The following is a 16820-nucleotide window of genomic DNA, read 5'->3' as shown; positions in this document are numbered from 1 at the left end:
AGACTACAGACAGTCTGTGTTACATCAGTTCAATTGACTTCTGATTTATCTGTCCTTTAAATGTCAAGACTGCTTGATGAGATTAGTGGATTTTCTGATTTCCCAGACTTTACATTAGAATATTTCTTGTGTTTGGTTTCTGACTTTCTGGACTCCAAATAAAAAGATTTCTCTTGTTGAGTTTATTGACTTTCTAGATTTCACATAAAATAAAATAAAATTGTATTGTTGTTTTTTTTACTTTCTGGACATAAAAAGATTTCTCTTTTGGGGGTTTCTAGTCTTCACATAAGAAGATTTCTCTTGTTGGGTTTCTGACTTTCCAGACTTCACATAAGAACATTTCTCTTGTTGGGTTTCTGACTTTCCAGACTTCACATCAGAAGATTTCTCTTGTTGGGTTTCTCACTTTCTGGACTCTACATAAGAAGATTTCTCTTGTTGGGTTTCTGACTTTCCAGACTTCACATAAGAAGATTTCTCTGTTTGGGTTTCTAACTTTCCAGACTTCACATAAGAAGATTTCTCTTGTTGGGTTCTAACTTTCCAGACTTCACATAAGGAGATTTCTCTTGTTGGGTTTCTGACTTTCCAGCAGTGTTAAGGCCGGCCTAGATGGTGTCATGATTAGGCCATCAGACATAAGACTGGTAGGTACAGGGTTTGCAGCCCTGTACTGGCTCCCACCCAGAGCGAGTTTTGACGACTCAATGGGTAGGTGTAAGGCCATTACACCCTCTTCTCTCTCATTGACCACTAACAACTAACAACTAACCTATTATCCTGGACAGACAGCTGAGGTTTGTCCCCAGGCTGGTAGGTGGTGGGTTCGCAGCCCGGTACTGGCTCCCACCCAGAGCAAGTTTTAACAACTCAGTGGTGTAAGATCACTACACCCTCTCTTTCTCACTTACCACTAACAACTAACAACTAACCCACTGTCCTAGACAGACAGTCCAGATAGCTGAGGTGTGTGCTCAGGACAGCGTGCTTGAACCTTAATTGGATATAAGCACGGAAATAAGTAAAAGAAGAATAAGCCATGTTAAAACTCCTGTTTGAGATGTCAGTGATTGTGATTCTGATTGTCTTCAATGATGCCATCCCAACCGGTGTCCCATATGTCTGCTAAATCAACGGTCATGATATGGGCAATCCTATATTATGGGAAAGTGCTGGGGGGAGGGGGGTGGGGAAGGGGGTGGGGTAGTTCCTGTACATGACTCTTTTAGAGAGTTAACGTAAATGTTTTTGTTCTATATGCCAAGACCTTCAGAAAAAGTTTGGGTAACGCTTCCAGGTTAAGTACATTTCTCAGCAGAGCACATTTAAGATTTTTGGTTGGCTAAAAAGGCTAAAATGAATATATTGGATTTTCATGCAATAAATAATTATTTGACACACATAGATGATTCATTTTGATTTATTACAATTGTTTGGGTGTTACTGACTATATTTTAGCATTATTAATTCCCATAAACCTAGGTTTGGGGTACAAAATGAGCTTATTTTACATATTTTTACTCGGAAATTGCTTTCGATTTGAAAGTAGCTCAAAGTCTGAAGTCTAATATGAAATATTCTGTTTAGCACAATTAAAAGGCACCAAACAGTCATATTTTAAATTGTGCTCAACTAGATGTCATTAAATAGATACATGTTTCTCTTAAAGGGACATACCCTAGTTTTTAAACACTATTTTAACTGTATATTTTTCACTGTTGGAGCTGTTTTAGATAACTGAAATTATACTTTACTTAGACTGTATTGTTTAGATTATCCATTTCCGTACATTTGAAGTGTTTTTGGTCATCCTGGTGTTTTTAATATCACAAAATATATTTCTCATATTTAAAAAAAAATGCACATGCATCTGAGAAGTAACAGTTATGGAGTCGAGTTTTAGTCTATTTTAGAAGGTATTTCACCATTTCAAAGTCACAGACTCATGTTTCACTCAATTGTTTACATTATCCAAATGTGTTACAGGTTTGTAGATTAACTAAACTTAGTGTTAATTTTCACGGGTTGAAACTAGGGTCTGTCCCTTTAACTAAACTTAGTGTTAATTTTCACGGGTTGAAACTAGGGTCTGTCCCTTTAACTAAACTTAGTGTTAATTTTCACGGGTTGAAACTAGGGTCGGTCCCTTTAACTAAACTTAGTGTTAATTTTCACGGGTTGAAACTAGGGTCTGTCCCTTTAACTAAACTTAGTGTTAATTTTCACGGGTTGAAACTAGGGTCGGTCCCTTTAACTAAACTTAGTGTTAATTTTCACGGGTTGAAACTAGGGTCGGTCCCTTTAACTAAACTTAGTGTTAATTTTCACGGGTTGAAACTAGGGTCGGTCCCTTTAAAATGGACAGACCATTATAAAGTGTGCAGCATATGAACATATTCCCTTTTTTTATTCAATGGACAGAATCTAGAATGTGCAATATGTGAACCTATCCCTTTAACTTCTACAGGCACTCTCTCTAATATGTGCAGTATATGAACCTGTTCTTTTTCTTTTTATACACAGCCACTCTGAAATGTGCAGTATATATAAACTTATTCCTTTTCTATGGACAAATACTCTGAAATGAGCAATATCTATAACTTAATGATATTGTCTACGATAAGAGTTTTTCACAGTTACTTCACTTGTATGGGCGGACTTACTTCATCACCCACTGACAGTTAATTCAGTAATGCTAATGAAATAGAATATAGGCACAGTGCATTGACGAGACTTTGGAGACTGTCAGAGAAAACAGGAATCTGTCATCTGGCAGATGAGAGAAAGGTCATGCTGCAGCATTATGATTACTGTTTATTGTGAACTCTCTTAAAGGGACATTCCAGAGTTTGCTGCAATTTTTAAGATGTTATCAACTAACACAGACTTTTTTTTAGTGATTGTGATTACTTACCAAATATATTTTTCTGCATGAAATATTAGTGGCTGTATATTAAACGTGTTTCTGATCGTTCTAATATTTGTACTATGTTGAATTTCATTTTATTTGCCTATGTGAGTTATATTTTTATAGAACAGACAAGAATAGTAGTACATTGTTGATACTAAGGTTAATATTGGTGATAATTATATGTATGCATATATTTAGAATATGTATCTTTAATACTGCTGTCTTATGAAGTTTTCTGTTATTCCAAATGTGGATACCATGTACTGAAAAAATTAATAAACAATAATAATAAAATAAAAAATAATTTTTTCCTAAAATATGTTTTTTCGTATGTACTAAATTATTTGAAGACAAAATCCAGTTTTGGCTTCTTACAAATATTAAGACGAACAGAAACACATTGAATATACAGACACTGATATTCTAAACAAGAAAATATATTGAATATGTAAGTTTAATCGTAGAAATATTTTATTAGTCGGAAACATCTTACAATGCAGCAAACTCGGGAATGTCCTTTTAAAGGTGCATGCTTCATATTCAGCAACGTGTTCTGAATTTTTAGCTCATGATCACTTTTATGTAGGCTTAAATTGTCACGTTTTCTTAGGATATTATTTTCTGATTATCTGATCTTTAAATCTTGCACAAAGCCTAGGGAAGTCCAGGGGCATACTTTTTCAAGAAATATAAAAAAAATTGGATGGCTTTAAACTCCTTTTCATGGTATCTGAATTGCAAAATTAGCCATTTTTAAACAACTATTTTAAGGATTAATTTGCATAGTAATATAGCCCAAGAATGTTTTTATTTAGATGGCCTTAAATGCACCAGATTTCACAAAGCAACCAAAAAATAGTGTGTAGAGCTGGGCGGTATACCGCATATACCGTTCGGTATCAATATCATGTCAGTACCGATTTACTGTACCGAGCCAATCCCAAAATACCGAAAATTTGGTGTTGAAAAATGTTTCCCGCCAATTAGTAAAGAACTAACAATATATCTGAAGAATGCAAAATAGCTTAAAAAAAGGAGAGAGAGAGAGAGAGGGAGAGAGGGAGGGAGGGAGGGAGAGAGAGAGAGATGTGCTCTAGTGGTGTCATGGTGTCATCCATCCACCCATCCATCCATCCATCCATCCTTTCATCCATCTATCCATTCATCCATCTATTCACTTGCTGTCACATTGACTATATATCAGGCACTTATTGGCCAGTACATGAGCTTTAAATAGTAAGCTTTTTAAAAAAATCATTATTTACAAATTAGCCTGCACCATTTTACTTTTCTTTCTTTTTTTGTGAGAGAATAATTCTGTTTGAAAACTAAACGTGCACTGACTTCAGCAGCTTCAAAAGCTTCTGATGCTTCAAATATTCTGTGATGTCTGACAGCAAATCAATACAATCTGAAATCACAGAAGATAAAAAGTAAAATGAATCTGCCTCTATAAAATGTGTTTTCCTCACCACTACCTCTACGTTATGTAATGCGTCAGCTGACTGCAGGCCGTGAAGCAATCGCATCGATTCATTTACAATTTGTCCAACAAATAAAAATAAAAATCCTACTGCGAAATGTTTGAATGTGAGAATTGGTTTATTTGTCACAGTGTTTGTTAGTGGCGTGGGGTTTTTTTTTCTTCTGGTGATGTTTCCATTTGTTGGTAGAGATCGATATAAAAGCACCAGTTTTGAATTTGAATGGTTTCGAGTGCAGTGTTATTAAATTACTGTTTTTAAGGCTGGATTCATATTCCTACACTGATTCAATGTTACTTATTAATAAACTGTAGAGTATTTCGAAATTCTGAACACATCAAAGAAAGAAATGTTTTATTTAACGACACACTCAACACATTTTATTTATGGTTATATGATGTCAGACCACACAGATTTTGAGAGGAAACTCACTGTCGCCATTACATGGGCTACTCTTTCCAATTAGCAGCAAGGGATCTTTTATTTGCGCTTCCCACAGGCAGGATAGCACAAACCATGGCCATTGTTGAACCAGTTGTGGATGACTGGTCGGTGCAAGTGGTTTACACCTACCCATTGGGCCTTGCGGAGGACTCACTCAGGGTTTGGAGTCGGTATCTGGATTAAAAATCCCATGCCTCGACTGGGATCCGAACTCAGTACCTACCAGCCTGTAGACCGAGCACAGCCTAGAGCACATTGATTAATTAATCATCGGCTATTGGATGCCAAACATTTGGTCATTCTGACCTGTAGTCATCAGAGGAAACCCGCTACATTTTTCCTAATGCAGCAAGAGATCTTTTATATGCACCATCCCACAGACAGGATAGCACATACCATGGCCTTTGACCAGTTGTGATGCACTGGTTGGAATGGCAAAAAAAAACAGTCAGTTGAATGGATCCACTGAGGTGGTTTAATCGTATGATGAAAATACCTCAGACGAGCACTCAACCGACTGAGCTAAATCCAGCCCCCTTTTAAAGATACATTTGTATACTGTAATTATAAAGAATTATTTAAAAAGACAATAAGTACGGTACCTCAAGTTTGCATTGTAATTTGAATGTGATTACTGGAAATCCATTGCATACAGCTCTAGTGGTGTCGTTAAGCAAAAAGAAAAAAAATGAAAGAAATGTTTTATTTAATGACACACTCAACACATTTTATTTACGGTTATATGGCATCAGACATATAGTTAAGGACCACACAGATATTGAGAGAGGAAAGCCGCTGTCGCCACTTCATGGGCTACTCTTTTCGATTAGCAGCAAGGGATCTTTTATATGCACCATCCCACAGACAGGGTAGTACATATCACGGCCTTTGATATACCAGTTACGTTGCACGGGCTGGAACGAGAAATAGCCCAATGGTCCCACCAACGGGGATCGATCCCAGACCGGCCGTGCATCGAGTGAGCGTTTTACCACCGGGCTACGTACCGCCTCTTGTTAAACAAAACAAACCATTGCCTGCACTAACTTCTATCTCACCAACTATTGGACATTGCCTGTCTGTGGGAAAGTGCATATAAAAGATCCCTTGCTGCAATAGGAAAGTGCATATAAAAGATCCCTAGCTGCGTTAGGAAAAATGTAGAGGGGTTTCCTCTGTGGACTACGTGTCAGAATTACCAAATGTTTGACATCCAATAGCCAGTGATTAATTAATCAATGTGCTCTAGTGGTGTTGTTAAACAAGACAAACTTTAACTTGTATCTATCCTGAGTTTTCTTTAAATGATTTCAATGGCATAATTGTAATAATAAAATCTGTTGTATTTCAGTTAATGCCGCCATATAACCGTAAATAAAATGTGTTGAAGTGTGTCGTTAAATAAACAATTTCCATTTAATGGTGGTAATTTTATCTGGAAAAGAAGTATCAGTTTTTACAAAATGCACATAAAAGATTCCTTAAAGGGACAGATCCTAGTTTTTAAACACTAAGGCATATTTCTCACTATTGGAGCCGTTTATGATTACTGAAATCAAACATTACTTTACATTTTATTGTTTAGATTATCCATTTCCATACAACCGAAGTGTTTTTTGGTCATCCTGGTGTTTCTAATACCACAAAATACATTTTTAAAAATGCATGTGCATCTGAGAAGTAACAGTTATGAAATTGCATTTTAGTTTATTTTTAAGGGTATTTCAATGTCATAGACTCTTGTTTCACTCTGTTAATTGTATGCAAATTTAATTGTTACAGGTTTGTAAATTAACCAAACTTAGTGTCCATTTTTACAGGTTGAAACTAGGGTCTGGATGAAAAATATGCCTTAGTGTGTAAAAACTAGGGTTTGTCCCTTTAATGTTCATCAAAAAGGTAGTATATATATATATATTGATGGAATTTTAAAAATAAAATCTGCATAGATCTGTTTATTTTTAACTACTAATTTTATATAGTCTGCATGGGATTTATATAAAAATTGTTGATATCAGTCACTTTCATGAAACATTGACCAAGTTAGTTTAATATTAAATAGATTACGTTGTAGACGTAAAATTGTATTAAATATGTTTTCTTTTGATAACAGTACATCTTTAAAAGGATATCTGTTTTTACAGTGATTCATGAGTGCATGTCATCACAGCTATACTTATTCCAATGAGCTCTGTCCTGTGCTAGATTTGATTTAGTGAACTAGTCTGGGAGTGGCAGTCCTCTGTGGCAATATGGGAAAGATGTATTGTCCAGTAAAAGAGCTCCTTGGGAGTGGCTATCCTCTTACAGACAAGTTACTATCTATATTCATGGATCAACCACTATTTTACAAAATATCCATTTGTCTGCATTGTACAGAGATACAGTTTTGATTATGGACAACAGCTTTGCTGTTCAGATTTATATCATTAAACTGTTACAATTTCTAATCTTGTTTTTCACTACACAAAAATAAGTTTTAAAAAGTTTAAAGTGGTCTGGTGTTATGTGTAATTATGTGTTTAGAATTTTGGAATATTCTATAATTATTGTAATTTATTATAATATAAAAAAAAAAATTCATTCCTGTACGTATCATTATTAATAATTAAATATTTTAATTCTAAATTATGCTACAAATGTTTTCACTCTTTTAAAATTTCCATTTGCTGCAATAAAATGAGAATTAATTTTTTTAATTAACGTCATTGTAAAGTCTAACAAAGATTTTTTTTGTTGGTTTTATTCATGAACATTTTTGCAAAACATCTCACAGTGTGTTGGAATTCCCGCTTTAATGCATTAAGAGAAAATTGTTCAGGAAAGCAGAATGTACCGAAATTCCCTTATGAACAATTTGCTGAATTTCCTCCGATTAGCCAGTGGTTTTCTACTTGAGTTGACCTTCAATTCCACGAAACGTGGCACTGAAGAATACTCCTTGACTCTCGTTCGGGCATTCTGTTGTCGCATCAATACTACCGACTATACGGCAAATTGCAGGACAAAGTATTCTCATGTAGGAATGTTTATCAGAATTAACGCAATCTCCCTACACCTAACCAGTGAGTCCTAATGGCTTATGATAGCAGATTTATCACGACTGGAGACTCGAGAACTGAGTGCCTGTCGCAGAGGCAAGTTCCGCAATGTCTTGGCTCTCCAAGATCAATGATGGCAGTTGTTGAACGAAGACAACAGAACAGTAATGAAAAAAGAAATGGAAAAAATACCATGCCAACCTCTTAGCGATGCCAAGTGACACTCGCTTTTGGCTTATGTAGCTGAATATTGTGTTCTGTCTCTCTGAGGATTTCGGTTTTAGTGTTACTTCGGTCAGACGCATCGAGTTCTCTGGTTAATGAGAAAAATTCGAAGTGGTCTCATGATCTTCGCTCGCAAGGTGTGATGGTTAATTTGTACATGGATCATGTGCTGTGAAGTTGTATGTTCGGTAATTTAATTGTGTTCTCCGGTTTTGGATTCTGTGTCAGGGAGAATTAACTGTAACGATGTAAATTCAATCTACCGTGACTTTTGTTCTACAGACACATAATTTTATTCGGTATATAATTTTTTTAAATGTAAAAGTACATTTTTACAGATCATTTATACATATAATATACTTTTAATATATGTTCTAAGTTGGAACTACTATATAGAACGTAGTCTTTCTTCTACAAATTAATTGAGACATTCTTAATTTCCTGTGGGTTTTTTTGTGTTTTTTAAAATGATTCTACAGAACATTCCACTGATTAAGATGTTTATATATTATTCCATGACTGATTGTTTGTAGAAATTCCAAGCATTGTTTATACTGTTTTCTAAAAAGGTGTTACGGCTAGTTTCTGGTTCATGTATTCTGACAGTTCCATCCACTGAATGCTATTATCTGTACAGCACTGTACTTAATTCCTAATTGCCCTGAATGCCAGAACCTCATTTAATTATTGATTTGTGTCTTGGCTGGTCTGTTTAACACTACATAATCTGTGTCAGCGATACCAGTAATTCAGAAAATAGCTTCACAGAAAATTTATCCTCGGTGATTAAAGACAAATAATTATATTGTTATACAGAAAATAGCTTTACAGTTTATTTATATCATGATACACCTGTATGTAATTCAACTTTATGAACTTACTGTTAAAGTAACAATTTTCGGAGTGCATGTACTACATGTATATTGAAGAGAATATCATCACGGACAAAGATTTGTATTCTTCAATACAGAATAGCTTTTAATCTACATATATAATTCATCTTCAGGGATGTTTCAATAAACTGTCTGTAGTCTATAAGCACGAAAATGGCTAATTCTTGAATATGTGTCTATATTTCAATTTGCCAACAAATAGGACAACTGAATACAAACAACTGAACCTTATTTTTATTTTATGAGATTATATACGCCGTCTTTCACTTACGGTGAATGTGATACGGGACACTTACGGCACATGATCACGGAAACACAGAATAACTGTGGCCAATGTTGATTAACTCCATTTCAATAAGCGTAATGTCGAAGCTGTCTATATATATTCCTCGGTGATGTGGTCAGTTAGGATGAGATAGCAGATGGTTTGTGTTAATAATGGAATTGTTTTGTGCGCCTGGCAGGTGCTGGGATGGCCGAGTTTGACGCCAGCGAGAGTAGATGCACGTAGATGAGACTGTGAGAGGCATTGTTGGTGTTCTCTGAGCGTGTTTCATCTTTGGTTATTGATCCTGGCAGAATCCTCTCCTGCCATTATCCCGCTTACTCCGCACGGCTTAATATTCTCACGGATCATTTAATTTACCCAGCCCACATTAACTGCCAAGTGTTGTGTGTGTGCGGAGCAAAATTTGTACGTTTCGACTTTAGGTATTGTGTGCAGGAATTTTGTACGTTTCTGTTTAATGTTAGAGTACCTAAAATGCAAGTCACATTAACTGCCAAGTGCTGTGTGTGGAACAAAATTTGTACGTTTCGACTTTAGGTATTGTGTGCAGGAATTTTGTACGTTTCTGTTTAATGTTAGAGTACCTAAAATGCAAGTCACATTAACTGCCAAGTGTTGTGTGTGGAACAAAATTTGTACGTTTCGACTGTGTGCAGGATTTTGTTTTTACATTTGTACTTTATGTTAGAGTACCTGAAATGCAAGTCATATTAAGTGCCAAGTGTTTTGTGGACTAAAATTTGTATAATTTGACTTGTTGTTGGAATACCTGGAAACAAGCTCACTTTACATATTATGTGCAGATGTTTTTACATTTCTACTTAATTAGAGTACCTGAAAAAAAGCCCACATAACTGTGAAGTGTTGTGTGGAGCAAAATTTGTATGTTTCGACTTGATATGGAAACACCTGGAAACAAGTTAACTAGTTTACTTTAGGTATTGTGTGGAGGAATCTTTACATTTCTACTTAATAAGAGTACCTGGAAAAACAGCCCACATTAACTGCTAAGTGATGTGTGGAGCAACATTTTTACAATTTGACTTTATGTTAGAATACCTGGAACCAAGTTACCTTTAGGTATTGTGTTCAGAAATTTTTCACGTTCCTGATAAAAGATTAGCGTGCCTAAGAACCAGCCCACATTAACTGCCAAATGTTTTGCGGACCAAAATTTTACATTTCAGCCTAATGTTGGAGTACTTGGAACCAGATAATGTTAATTATAGGTATTGAGTGCAAGAATTTGTTACGTTTGTACCTAATGTTAAAGTAACAGAAAACCAGCCCACATTGTCAAGTGTTTTTTTTGGACACAAAATTTTACATTTCAGCTTAATTAATGTTGGAATACTTACCTGGAAACCAGATAACCTTCATTATAGGTATTGAGTGAAGCATTTGTTTTTAATGTTTCAACTTAATGTCCGAACACCCGAAAAAGAAATATCATGTTGAGCTTACAGGTACACACAATGGAGGTAACATATCCGTGTCATAAAGAGATGAGAAATTTTCAGCTAAAAGAGAACGATGATGTCATCGTTCACAAAACATCACAACAGACAAAATCAGTGGTAACAGCAGTACACAATGTTCTCTTTCAGTCAGTGTGGAAAAAGGTTTTGTATGGAATATATATTTTGTTCCTGTTGGCCGATTCGGTGAATGGTTGTTATAAATATCCACCAGGTAAAAAGAACCCGTGCGAGGGGAATCCCTGCAGTTTTGGTGCCAAGTGCGTGCCGTCACTAGACGGCACTGCACACAGGTGCATGTGTGAGGACAGGTGTGACTCGTTTGGTGATAATATCGGCAGCACGGAGGTGTGCGGGAATGATGGGGTTGACTACCCGAATATGTGCGAACTTAAGAGAGCAGCGTGTCACTCCATCACTTCTATCAGAGTCAAGTATTACGGAAAATGTGGTACGTACATTTTGGTTTTCTTTTTCTTTTCTTTTTTTGGTTTCAGTTTGCATCCAGTGTTTTATTCATTTGGTTTTATAATTCTTAAAAGAGACTGTCCTAAGTTTGTTGTTATTGTAACATTTTGTCCTCCACCCCCCTCTATATTCTGATGTTCTAAACAAAAAAATGTCATTAATATGTAATTTTATTAATTACAAATAATTCTCTGTTATTCACAAACATGTTACCATGACAACAAACTTAGGACAGTCCCTTTAAAGTGGTGGTGTTGAGGTTCTTAATTGTGTTATTTAACACTAATTTTAAAGTAATTTGATAGTTCTTTTTGGTAAGTAGTACCAGATTGTTTTGATGATATTTAATACTAGTTTTGTTTTCAAATTACAAATATTGTTAAGCATGCATGCAATGTAAAACTGAACAAGCCAAATTTAAAATCCATCTATTGCATGAATCATTAAAAAAGAAACATTTATTTTCAGGTACTTAAATTATTTTTTGATGGAAATTTAATATTCCCTATAGTCTGTTTGCTTCAAAATGGAACCGATGAATTGGCATATAAGTATATAGTAAATAATGCTAAAACTGATATAAAAACATAATTCATAACAGTTTTTATAAATAGATTTTATGTACATAAAAAAGTTTCTAAACAAATTACCATCAAATTACATGCATATAGATTAAGTATAATTTTTAAAACAGGGGTGAATTTTAAGTTGAACTACTAGAACAGCCAAGGTATGCAGCTTCAACTGCATTGTCAGTGAAGTACTCAATAATATAGCTATGTTTAGTACACAGAGACTAAAAGTAGAACTGCTTTTGGTTTACCTTGACTGTTCAATTAGTTGTTTTCACACCAGCATCAAAGAAAATAGATTTAACCAAAGCAATTTGATGGTAATTTATACAAGAATTTTTTATTTTATTTCCACTTAATTTTTTTAATTTAATGTTATTTGAGTTGGTATGGATTTAAAATTTAATTATGTTTTTATATGAATTTTAGCTTGTTTCATTGTAGAGATACATCCCAGTTCATTAGTTTTCTTTTGAAACAAACAGATTATACTCATAGTGTGTATATATAAAACATACAGTAATATTTATACATAAATTATATATTTATTATAAAAATTTAAAAAATATATCACTTGACACTGCCTCGTTACAATATAATTAGATTTTTAATATTATTATTTAAGAGACGTTCTTTGAGTTAAGAATTTTATCTTTTTTTTATTTAGCTATGTTAAATTCTTAATTTATTTAATTTGGAATATTTTATTATTATTATTATTTAAGGATGGTTCTCTTCTTTACTTTATGTTTTTAAAATTCATAAAGTTTTGTTTGTTTAAACAAATATTTTTTAGAAAGTCAGTTTTAATATTAATAAATAAATAAATGGTTTGGTTGTAGCATACTGTGAAATCCATTATTTTCACTGTTTTAAATGTTCTGTAGTTTTGCTAAAAGACACAGTTCATGGATCAAAAAGGTAACGCCATAAATTTGTATTTCAGGTATATGTTTACATGTATTAGATATTTATTGTGTTCTTAAATGAATTATGTGTCATGAAAATTGGACCATCAAGAACAAAAGTGATTTCACAGCATGCATTTTTATTATTTTTGCTTGTTAACATATTATTGTTGTTTTATTTGTTAATACTAACAAGTCTAACGGCTGGATTTTTTAGGTGCTTTTTTTATCAAGAGCAGGTAAGTCACTGGAGTGATCTCCCCATAATGACCGTAATGGCAGCCATGTCTACAAAATGTCTGTTAAGAACTATGTGTATACTCTGTAGCAATATATGTGATGTCGAGGTGATGTCGAGGTGATGTCAAGAAGACGAGACATTACTAACCATGCAGCCTGTATCTTTACACTGAAAACTTATACTGTGATATTTTATTTCAGTGATTGTGAACATATATATCTGTTTTAACAGCTACATGTATATAGTTGCTGAATGACAGTTAGATAGTTCATTTCTTCCCCCCCCATAAAAACGTTACTTAAAAAGAGTCCTTGATTATGACACAGATATAAAATTGAGTACTAGCTAAGCACCTCTGTATATATATCCAACAGCTATATGTTGTACCTGTTTTATATTAGGAAAATTACCTTGTTTGCGAATTTCTGTGTATTAGTTGTATGCTTGTATCAGTGTACATGTATATGAAATATGTTATGTCAGCCAGCTTCTCACAACTAATGACTGCTTAATCATGTACAGGTACGTAGAGTACGTGGTACTGAGAACAAAGATCTTTTTTACTGTATAACATTTGTAATCCTCATTTAAAAAGTCATTTCCAGCTGCTATAGTTTTCAGTGCCATGCAGTATAGTTTAACTGTTGCTGAAGACAATAGGTCTTTAAAACATTGTACCATACCTTAATTAAAGTTTCAGTTTTATTTTTATTTTTACATCATCATTTCTGAATACTGAAGCAAATTGTTAGGGCTGTGATTTAATTATGCAAGCTCATATAGGAATGATATTTGAAGTGGGGTAGGAGGCACAGTCGCTAGGGGGTAGCATAGTCTCTAGTGGGTGTGTGGGTGTGAACAAGCCAGATTTTTATCTCCCCTGGCCCCATTTCCTATAGGTCTGTTTTACCTAGATTTATACTTATAGTGCATGTTGTTTTTTTTAGCTAGGTTTATATATTTACAGATCACAAGAAATTGTTTGAATAGGTGGCATCTTATAACTGTTTAGTTAGTATCTCAAAAATGATTTAGTAGTTTGCTTTTGGGGGGAAAACCCCCAGCATATCTTTAAATGTTGTTTGAACTTCTTATGACTTACAATTAAGTTTTGTACTTCACATCTGTCAAGGCTCCTATAGACAACCTACATTTTGCTCCAATTTTGTTTATATAGTTTCTTAACAATCATGATTTCCCTGGATTTTGTTACATTACATCATGTTTGTCAGAATAATTATAACAGCACCATATATTAAAATTTGATAGTACACATGACGGGTGTATCCAGTGGGACAGAATATGCTCATCTTTTGGGAACACCTGATATCACCACTGTTATGACAGTAATTCATGAGTGCAAGTCATGACAGTAATTCATGAGTGCAAGTCATGACAGTAATTCATGAGTGCAAGTCATCACAGCCATATTTATTAAAATGAGCTCTGGCGATCCTGTGCTATAGTTTTGATTTAGTAAACTAGTCTGGGAGTGGCAGTCCTCTTGAGCAGTGCAGCGAGGTTGTATCATCCAGTAAATGATCTCCTCAGGAGTGTTTGTCCTATACAGATGAGGTACTAAATTTAGATTCATGGAATCAACCACTGTTTTGCCAGATGCCCATTCAACTCTGCATTCTGCATACGGTTGACCCATTGGGCTATTTCTCATTCCAGCCAGTGCTCCACAACTGGTTTAACAAAGGCCATGGTATGTACTATCCTGTCTGTGGTATGGTGCTTATAAAAGATCCCTTGCTGCTAATCGAAAAGAGTAGTTCATAAGTGGCGACAGCGGGTTTCCTCTCTCAATATCTGTGAGGTCCTGTGATGCCATATAATCATAAATAAAATGTGTTGAGTGTGTTATTAAATGAAACATTTCCTTTCTTCCTTCCTTATAATTATGTGTGGTACCAAAGAATATTTCCTGAGATTACCAAGCACTGAATAAGATTGGATAAAGTTGGTGACATATTTGTCAAATGTAATCATATTTAACAGAAAAAAACCCTATTCTACTGTATTACCCAAGGCATATAAAACATAATTTCTGATTGGATAATGTTGGTGACATTGTTAGATGTAATCATGTTCATGAGGTATTATGCAGTGCATATAAAACATCACTCCTGATTGGATAAAGTCAAATGTGATCATGACTAAGGGACATTTCCTGTGACATTGCCCAACTCATATAAAAGATCATCTCTGATAGGATAAAGTCATGTTTAACATAGAAAAAAACTTTTCTACTGTATTACCCAAGGCATATAAAACACAATTTCTGATTGGATAATGTTGGTGACATTGTCAGATATAACCATGTTTAACGTTAAAAAACCACATTTCTGACTGAATAATGTTGGTAACATTGTTAGATGTAATCATGTTTAATGTGAAAAAAACCCAACCCTTTCCTAAGGTATTACCCAAAGCATATATAAAACATCATTTCTGATTGGATAAACTCAGATATATAATCATGTTTAACACTGAAGGGACATTTTTTGTGATATTACCCAACACATATAAAACATCATTTCTGATTGGATAAACTCAGATATATAATCATGTTTAACACTGAAGGAACATTTTCTGCGATATTACCCAACACATATAAAACATCATTTCTGATTGGATAAACTGAGATATATAACCATGTTTAACACTGAAGGGACATTTTCTGTGATATTACCCAACACATATAACACATCATTTCTGATTGGATAAACTCAGATATATAATCATGTTTAACACTGAAGGGACATTTTCTGCGATATTACCCAATACATATAAAACATCATTTCTGATTGGATAAACTCAGATATATAATCATGTTTAACACTGAAGGAACATTTTCTGTGATATTACCCAACACATATAAAACATCATTTCTGATTGGATAAACTCAGATATATAATCATGTTTAACACTGAAGGGACATTTCCTGTGATATTACCCAACACATATAAAACATCATTTCTGATTGGATAAAGTCTGTGTCACTGTCAGATGTAATCGTGTTTAGAATTGTGGGACATTTCCTGCGGTATTATTACATTAAGCGATCAATAGGACAGTGCTCAAGGTGTATTCATAGCTTTCGTAAGTCCTCACAGGACAATGAAATGATTCTAATTTGATTAGATATAATTTGTGCGTGTAATTACAGCAGTGAATTGGACAGTAAGGAGGAAAAGCTTCCTCGATCCCGTGTTACATCTCTAGGGATATAAACCCACCTTAGTTCGGCCGACTGTAATAATGTCATTTTGAACACCGGCCAGCATGTCAGATTGCCATAGATGTAATAGAATTTATACACCTAACGCAGACATTAATCAAAGTTCAACAGAGTGCTCTTTTAGTCTGAAAATATAGGTTCTGCTAGACTAAATCAGTTCCTATTGCCGACAATGTTAACATTTTCTATAATGGAATTAAGTGGAGTGCCACATTGTATTTAGGAGGTTGGGGTTTTTTGGGGTTTTTTTTAGCAAACCTTATTTATACAGATAATTGTTGAATTAGTATTTTGGTGAATTTATTCAGTTTGAATTTGTATTTGATTGGCAAATATGTCACGTAAAACTTCTCTCATGCAGTTATGGCAGAAATACAAAAAACTTAATAAAATAACATAAACATTGGTTAATTGGGCTAAATTAAACCAGCACTATATATTTATTAAAAAAAATTAATGATGAATTATTTTTATCCTAATGATGAATTTCTTATATAAAATATTAGCAAGTCGCTTCAAATTACTTTATTTGATTTTACAGCTAGTACATGTAAATTAGTCAGAGCTATATATATACACACAGTGAGTCATAATATATACTCTTAAAAAATGTTGG

The 16820-nt window shown here is 34.2% G+C and overlaps 1 protein-coding gene across 3 annotated transcripts in view; it reads left to right on the top strand.

The window, feature by feature from the left end:
- LOC121390004 (agrin-like) overlaps nucleotides 1–16820 on the top strand; it is a 312421-nt gene that overhangs the window by 190490 nt on the left and 105111 nt on the right. For 2 of the 3 annotated variants that reach the window (XM_041521697.1, XM_041521695.1), the window contains exon 4: nucleotides 10983–11219. The exons of the other annotated variant lie outside the window; for it this stretch is intronic. In XM_041521697.1, coding sequence (XP_041377631.1) covers nucleotides 10983–11219 — 237 coding nt within the window. The remainder of the gene's footprint in view (nucleotides 1–10982; nucleotides 11220–16820) is intronic. 3 annotated transcript variants of the gene reach the window in all.

Source organism: Gigantopelta aegis, chromosome 15 (assembly GCF_016097555.1).
Source record: "Gigantopelta aegis isolate Gae_Host chromosome 15, Gae_host_genome, whole genome shotgun sequence".
Taxonomy (NCBI): domain Eukaryota; kingdom Metazoa; phylum Mollusca; class Gastropoda; order Neomphalida; family Peltospiridae; genus Gigantopelta; species Gigantopelta aegis.
This window is presented reverse-complemented; position numbering and strand designations above follow the sequence as displayed.